General features: G+C 37.0%; 1 protein-coding gene across 2 annotated transcripts; it reads left to right on the top strand.

Annotated features, from left to right (window-relative positions):
- Positions 1-424: 424 nt before the first annotated feature.
- LOC145769981 (large ribosomal subunit protein eL30-like) lies at positions 425-7,443 on the top strand. 2 transcript variants are annotated; one of them, XM_082581552.1, is made up of 5 exons: positions 425-524; positions 4,307-4,360; positions 4,551-4,696; positions 6,781-6,911; positions 7,355-7,443. In XM_082581552.1, exons 2-5 carry the CDS (start codon positions 4,343-4,345, stop codon positions 7,414-7,416), a joined length of 357 nt encoding a protein of 118 aa, XP_082437678.1. In that variant the 5' UTR covers positions 425-524; positions 4,307-4,342; the 3' UTR covers positions 7,417-7,443. The 2 variants fall into 2 exon arrangements, with proteins under 2 accessions (XP_082437678.1, XP_082437679.1); XM_082581553.1 differs by lacking the exon at positions 425-524 and having other exon boundaries at positions 4,307-4,357; positions 4,547-4,696.
- The last annotated feature ends 979 nt before the right edge of the window (positions 7,444-8,422 follow it).

Raw genomic sequence — 8,422 nt, 5'->3', positions numbered from 1 at the left:
TTTGTTCAGGCGGAAATAAACATTCGAAACCAAACCAACCAGCCCCTAACGACCATCAGTAGACTTACTCTTTATAACGCACCATAGCCGATTTATTTACCAAATTTTGAAAATATCCCCTTCCGATATGTTAGGCTATATAGCTAGCCTGTAACTTATATGTGTTTTTTGTTTAAAGAAGAATTCTTTTTTATTTCCTTTTGTCTCAAATTATATCTAAAAGAGTTGCGACAGTACCATTTGTTTAAACTTAATATCTTATTTCGCTCTCAAGCACGTTTTAACGATAGCGTTTTGTCGCTTCTACCTTTTTTTAGACTTTTGCTATGTTGACGTGTATTGCTTTTGCTGTGATGGTCCGAAATAAAAACAACTGAACTGAACATTTTATTTGAAAAGTTACAGATTTTAAAATTATTTATTTCATCTCCCTAAACAAAATATAAATAAATTGTTCGTTAGATGACGCAACAAAAATTATATTATTAATCCTTCTTTGGCGTGTGTGCTCCTGTACCAAAGAGGTTGGTTTCTTTGCTTGGTTTTAATATTTTGTATTATTTACGTTGTGCCTTTTTGTGGGATATAAATTGTGTTTTTATTTTCTTTATCACACTTTTTGAATTTGTACGTACACTAAGCGTCATGCCTTTTTTAGTGTGATTTTGCCAACAACTACGGTAGATTGTATATGATGGTCAGTAAAATCTTTTGCAAAACAGCATAAAATGCTTTGTAAATGTCCAGTTAAACAAAGTTTCTTTTTTTGTCATGTGAAATAGATTAGTTTTGTTTGATATCATTACTTACAAACGTGTAATTTTTTTCATTATTTTAATTCCATCAGACCAATAGGTTCATATTTACTACCGGTACTAAACATAGATTATAAATTGGTGCCATGGTAAAAACAGATTTGGGAGCTGGTCTACAAGTCTCGATTTGGTCACAAATCCATGACGTCATAAATTGAAATCAAATATAGGGTGAAATAGCTGTTTTGTGTCTTCACTACTAACCCAAACCTTCACCTCACTGTGAAGGTTGGGGTTAAAAACTAGTGAAGACATAAACAATTTGAATGCTGTTTGCACACTTTCGTCCTGCCCCGATAGCTCAGTTGCTTAGCACGTCACTTCTGGAACGAACAAGCTTCAAGATCAAGCGGTGCTGGTTGGACAAATGCAACCTAGTTCGTACCATGAACAGTTCGGACCTTCAGTTCGTACCTTGAAAAGATTAAGGGAAAAAATTAAAAAAAGCCGAAGTCGCTGATCGCAGTTTCCGCAATCATTTTAAAATTTTTCCCCTGAAAAGATTGAGAGAAAAAATAACTCAAAGCCGAAGTCCGCTGATCGCAGTTTCTGCAAACGTTTTTCCCCAGTTTCCGCTAACCCTAACCATAGAGTAATCTATGCTCTAACCCTCGCTGATCGCAGTTTCCACAAACATTTTTCCGCAGTTTCTGCTTACCCTAATTCTAACCATAGAGTAATCTATGTTCTAACCCTCGCTGATTGCAGTTTCCGCTAACCTTCACCCCAACTCTAACCATAGAGTAATCTATGCTCTTACCCTCGCTGATCGCAGTTTCCGCAACCATATTTCCGCAGTTTCCGCTTACCCTAACTCTAACCATAGAGTATTCTATGCTCTAACCATAGATAACCCCAACTGATCGCAGTTTCTGCAAACATTTTTCCGCAGTTTCCGCTAACCGCAGTTTCTGCTAACCTTTACCCTAACCATAGAGTAATCTATGCTCTAACCCTAACCCTCGCTGATCACAGTTTCCGCAAACATTTTTCCGCAGTTTTCGATAACCCTAACCCTCAAGTTTGTTTCAAATTGTTTGGGGAAACTCCAATCAGCGACTTTGGCTTTGTGCTATTAAACTCCGATCAGCGACTTCGGCTTTTTTTAATTTTTTCTCTCGATATTTTCAGGGTACGAACTGACTGTACGAATGGTTCAAGGTACGAACTAGGTTACACCCCTGGTTGGACTCAGGCCATGCGCTTGAGCAACACATGTTAACAACTGCTCTCCATTCAGCGGCATTTAATGGATGGAATAATTCCCTGGCAACAAGACTTCAACAATCTCTGTAACCAGGCCTGCTTCAGTGGTTCAAAGCCTCCCACAAAGAAGCTTTCCCAAGTCCGAGGATAAAGATTCAATCAATCAACTTCACTCTATATATGTTCGATTTTAATCTTTAAGGTATATTCTGGTCCTAGCATTTATGATCAGGGCGAAGAGTTGTACACCACCTCCCAAATTTGTTTTCATGTGAGTTATAAATTTTAGTTGTAAAGATTTGAAAAATTATTTTGATCCGCTACCGGTAGAACATCTTTAGTTAAGCTGAAAGCAAGCAACAAAAGTGAAAATGCAAGAATTTGCACTTCTGTCATGTTAACGAATTGCACTTGCAGCAGCTTCGACAAAATAAAAAGTTAAAACAATACTTTGTCACAAAAATCATTGTTGTGTTTGAATAAAAAAAAATATTTACAACAGGGCATTGCTTAAAATGTTTGAATCATAGCAATCTTCTATACAGACCTCGATAATACATTGTGCAAACTTTAAGTTGATTCAAAGCAAACTTGTTTGTGCTTGATGGCAGTCTATGGTAATAACAAAAGTACCGGTAAGCTGCTTGTTGTAGTTTATAATCCAAGTAGCTATATTTTATGGAATTTGTACTACCTCTGAGACACAGGCAACATGAAAAATGTCAACTAAATTTTGGTAGTTATGGTGAAACTCGTCAGACAACCTCCTGGAAACACTGGTGCAAGTGAAATTTTCTTGGCAATATTGGGCATGCATAGATGAAGATTAAGGGAATGAAAAGTTTTTTTATGTCTCAAAAAACTAACAAAATGGTGCAATGTTAATCGAGATAAGTCAAGTGAAAAAGCTATCGGTGGAAGGTGGGGACTCCTCAGATAATTTTAGATGTTCTAGCCTGATATAAAAGTAAAACATTGCTCCTAAAAAGTGACCTAAACTAGATTGTATTTCTCAAAATTGTGCAGGGGTCAAGCCCCCCCCACACCCCTTACAATTTTACTTTTTCAATTATTAAGTTTTGCGTTGTTTATAATATTATAAATTTTGGTTTGTTAAAACTCTGGTCCTTAAACTTCCACCGCCTTCTAGATCCACCTATTAACTATTTTTTCTAAAAAATAACAAATGTACATTTCCCCACATAGAAAAATTTTGCAACCGTCAATGCTTTCTGGTCCTGTTTTAAGGAGCAATCACTAAACATAGATGCCCTTGGTAGATTTTGTGGGTGGTCTGAGATGGTGCTCACACTGCCCTGGGTAGTTAGCTAGCACAGCCACAAAACCCCAAAAAAGACAAACAGCAAAAAATATTACAAATAATAAATAAAGTAATAGGCTAAATTTAATCAAATTTGCATATCATTGTGTGCAAAAGCAAGATACTTATCACAAAATATAAAGACATAAATCATTGAGAAGTCTTATGCCTGTAACCCTTTAAAGTTCTCTGCAATGTGAATGACTTTATCAGCCATAGTTAGCTTGGAAGCCTAGTTATAAAATGTGCAAAAAAAATTTCAATGCAAATCATTTTACCCATTTGCAAGTTTTCTCAAACAAACTTTGAAGCAGCAAGCCCCTTTGCAATAGCAGTAGCTTCTAGACTGCTACAGCGGAGTGGCAGTCCAAAAGTTGTCATGCCTTTTAGAAATTGTATCATAGCTCTCACCACTCTGCTCGAACAACACTGACATTGAATACATCAACAGTAAAACTTCTTCCCTGAAAAGGAATCACTGATGTATATCATAATTATAGTATCTGCCTAGTTCAACAACATCAGTACATGTATGACAATGAATTGCTGAAAGCTGTGAAGGCTTGTTGTTGATCAGCTGTTACCCTCTTGGCATAACGTGAAAGTGTTTGCCAAAACAAAGCCATTTTGTTGAAGGATAAACTAATGTCATACAGGTAACCATGGCACCATTAAGTTTTTCAAAGAGAACGTGCAAGTTAAATGATCAAGGAAAAAGTTAATTTTGCATGACAGTGAAGCATGCAGTCATGGTGGCTTTTACTTAAGTTTAATCAATAAAGTAGGGTGTGACCACATATAAAATGCTACTGTTAATCTGTTATTATGACATACAATGTATTGGATCAAAAAAAGTATAATTATGATTGACTTGTGTGTCTTAGCTCACTACAGGTCGTTTGGTTTGTTTTTAATTAAACAACCTTTCTGAACTGGTCTCAAATCTTTGCTCCTAATATTTCAGATTTCTTGGTTATCTGGACACAAATAAAGAATCATAATGGTGGTTAAAAAACAGGTCAGTATGATAAATGGTATTAATGTAAATATGTGTTTTAATATCTGGTGTGTGTCATACTGTATCATGTATTTCGATAAAGTATATTTCTAATATTTGGTAATTGGTCAATGACTATTAATTGTTTAGAAAGGTGACTATGCTAGTTGTTCAGTAATTATACTGTTTGTCTATGAACTATGTTAAACAGAAAAAGGCGATGGAGAACATTAACTCCAGACTCCGCCTAGTGATGAAGAGTGGAAAATTCAACCTTGGATATCGTCAAACCTTGAAAATGTTGCGACAGGGAAAAGCGAAACTAGTTATTCTCGCATCAAACTGTCCTGCTTTGAGGTAAGTGTAAATGTTCTGCTATAAATTATTAAATGCCACGTTTTTTTCTGCTGTTTACATTTGGGCTGTGTCTGTTGGGATAAATCATAAAAAAGTGTGCATTTCACATCTAAAATTCTCTTTCTGACAGGTTGTTTACCCTACTTGAAGTTGAACCTAAGTATTTGTTAAGATTATTTTAGGTTTGCTATGTAAAATTGCAACTCATTTGAATTTAGACATTTTGGTGCTGAGTAAGTTGCAAAGTGACAATTATCAGCTCAGTTATAGATTTTGTGTACAAAGTGCTCAAAAGCTCACATGAACAGAGTTTTGATAAGACTAGTTTTTACATTTTTGTGACCAATAAAATTTGTTCAAAAGACCTGAAAAATCAAAGCAAATGTTACATCTGACAAGGGTTCATTTTATATGTAGTTTTAGATGACACTTTTTTGGTTCCATCATGTTATGAAAGTTTGAAATTGGATTTTATTGGCAATACAGTTTTTAAAAAGATTAATTGTAAAATATGTTTTGTTAGCTATCAGTATACTTGCTTGAATCATAATTGTATGTTTTTGGTTGCATCGTCCTTAGTTGACATAGTTGTTACTTGTAGGCACAAATTTCTTTATTCAAGTTTCAGTTTGGTGTTACACACAAATTGAAGTACATGCGGTTCGCTATATTACTAAAATATTGATATGAAAGAAGGTGAAACAAAAAGGTGTTTTGGAAAATCACCGCACATAAGGTAAGTTACTGACTGGCTCTTTTCTTTTATATTTCCTCAGAGACAGATCATGCTTGATGCAGTGATAGCTTGGTACTCTCTGAGGAAGATTATGTTCATGCTTTTTGCAGATGTTTGCATTATTATATCGTAAATGTCTTATGCTGGCATGGTACACAATGTTCTATAAAATTTACAAAAATTATTTAATAGTCTAATGCCAAAGCGATTAGGTTTTGTTTGCCCAATGCTGAAGCACTTCCAAATGTTCTGTTATCGATTTTTGACGGCGGTTAATTTCCATTTTTATGATCTTACAGATCCAAGGATTTGTGAATTGAAAGAGAAGATTGGAGAGGGATTAATCTGTTAAAGTGTTGTTTGTTGCTAGAAGCACAGCAATAGTACAATATGCAATTAAAAGTGGCCGCAAGTCGAAATGGAAGTTTTTCCACAAACTGCTAAGGCACTGATGGAAAGTACATGCAAGCTCACCTAAATAACTCACGAAACGAGGAGGCAAGGGAACCAGCCTTCGTGCCCATCTTTAAGCATAGCCTTGGGTATGACAGAGACCTTCTGCTCTCCAGTATCCTTTCGATGCAGTCCAGGTTGTCTGATAAAGGTGGACACTCGGGCCCGGAGGCTTTCACAAAGACGACAATTAAGTGTCTTGCCAAGACGTGGTCGCGCACCTTGGATGGGCATCGAGCCAACAACCTTCTGAGTGTGTCGCTGTATGCGGCGTCTGCACAATCACTCGGTCGAACATTGGCGGACAATTATTTATAAAAGGCGGCGCTATTTGCAAGATCAAGGACGACTTACCAGTGCAGTACCGTATTTGGATTGACGGAGCTAGGTGTGGGCGATAGGACACTGATATGTCACTTCACTCAAATGAATGTACAGGAAGAGACGACTGTCTTTCATCGGTCGGATTATGTGAACTTTCTGGATTTGACTTGTGAAACACATAACCTCAATAGAACTGTCACGAAGCTAGTTTGTTTGATATGCGCAAATTACGAGTTTAGCATTTACTTTAAACTTACAAACTGACTTTGGAGTTTTAACGATTTAAAAAACTGTATTTGCGTTTATAATTCGGTATTGCAACGGTATTCGTTCAATTAAATATACATATTACTTATATTCGAGTGGATCTCTATCTCTTACGACGTGAATGATTTCATTGGTGCAAAAAGTGTGTATCAAGCTACGGTTTGAACCTTCGAAACTTATTTGTTAAACAGGATTACCTCTGCAAATGGTGAACTCAGTTGGAGTGCAAAAATAGCAATGTTGGGGTTCTTGCTCGTTAGGTGCGATAAGTATGATGTAAATCTAAACAACTTTTTACGTTCAGGAAATCTGAGATTGAATACTATGCTATGCTGGCCAAGACGGGAGTCCATCACTATACTGGAAACAACATTGAACTGGGAACGGCATGTGGAAAGTACTTCAGAGTGTGCACGATGACCATCACTGACCCTGGTATGCTTTCTTGCTCTTTGTTGAACTTGTTACTTCATGGAACCATTGGACTGCATAAATTTATTTCAGAGAAAGAATGATGGTCATTGGTCAACCTGGTTAAGTCGTCATCTTAGATAGCTCTTAGCATATGCGTTTGTCGGCTTACATGGACAAGTTGCATTTAACAAGAGCAAGATGAATAGACCGTGTTGTAACTCCTACCCAGCAAGTTGGATTGCTTTGTAGATTTAAAACATTGGTACAGTTACACATTCTCGGATTAATGCGTTTCTTTTCGTTGAATAAAATTTAGTTTAGCAGCTATTTTACTGCGCTTGTTGAGTCTCGCATTTGACAAAAGACCAACAATTGTGTTGCTGTGAAGGATCTGTAGTGTGTATCTGCTTTGAAGTTTAAACAAAGAAATATTTACAAGAATTCAACGCTTCATTTCTTCGCAGGTGACAGTGACATCATCAGAAGCATGCCCACCGCCGCTGGAGGCGCTCCTGCTACTGATTAAGTTGTTTTCAATAAATTCTAAAATATACTTGTTGCTCTTTGTAAAAAAGTGAGGTTATGAGATGAGCCCACAAACACCGCTTGTGCCTGCAATGCAAAACCCTGAAAGTACAGTATTAGTCTTGTTTTGCTGCGGCAGATTAGAGTCCGCCGTGACATTTCACAAGCGCAAATTGTAAACAATGTTCCTCGGTTTCTTTCTAGCATCTTTCAGACAAAGGCAATAGTAAAACACGAAGCGAAATTATATGCGCCAGCTGCGGTATCGAAATCAACTACTGTAGAACTCGGTTAATCCGGATAAAACTGGAAGTACAAATGATTTGTAATCTTTTTCTTGAGAAGCAGCTTTGGATTATCCGGATTGTTTAATCCGGATCTTCGCCTATTCCGGACAAAAGTTGCGCTTTCTCTATCGCTTTATCCGGATTTGCCCGACAGTTTTGCCATTTTATGCTAAAACGTAACGTGGCTTGTTGCGAGAAATTTCTTATCTATTGTTCCGTTAATGTGACGCAATAAATCATTGCGGATTTCTTCCGTTCATAAACAGTAATCCCTCCTAACGCAAAATTTGTGCGCAAATGCCCAAACTCGTACTGTAACTTGAAAAGATGTCGGAGGAGTTTTCGGTCGTAATGTCGGTGATGTTTTTCCAATAAAAGACTTTGTTTGACCGTGATTTTTTGCAAGTTTTCCAAAGAAACTCGTCTTCCGTAAGTGTTTTCAAAAGTTTTGAGTGACTACAAATTATTCCGACACGCATGTTTGAAGATGTAACTTTTGCCAGTGTGCTTGTGTTAGACGCAGAGTCTACAAATACATTTATTTTACATGCTTACTGCATTTCAAAAGAAGTCTATCGCTAGTGTGGTAATCGCGCGTCTCGGAATTGGCAGATGACCACACTAATGCGTTCAATTTCGGTGATTTTTACCGATACGCTTCTATCTAGGTAACGTCAGGCTTGATAGAAACGTCATCGGATAATCCGGATGGAATCGCCG

Source organism: Aplidium turbinatum, chromosome 5 (assembly GCF_918807975.1).
Source record: "Aplidium turbinatum chromosome 5, kaAplTurb1.1, whole genome shotgun sequence".
Lineage (NCBI taxonomy): Eukaryota > Metazoa > Chordata > Ascidiacea > Aplousobranchia > Polyclinidae > Aplidium > Aplidium turbinatum.
Note: the sequence above shows the minus strand (reverse complement) of the source record. Positions and strands in the feature narration are given on the sequence as shown.

Bases quoted from the DNA above. Each gene is read 5' to 3' on its own strand.
- LOC145769981 (XM_082581552.1), top strand. The intron at 4,697-6,780 runs GTAAGTGTAAAT...TTTTACGTTCAG, and splicing joins TCAAACTGTCCTGCTTTGAG to GAAATCTGAGATTGAATACT. The intron at 6,912-7,354 runs GTATGCTTTCTT...ATTTCTTCGCAG, and splicing joins GATGACCATCACTGACCCTG to GTGACAGTGACATCATCAGA.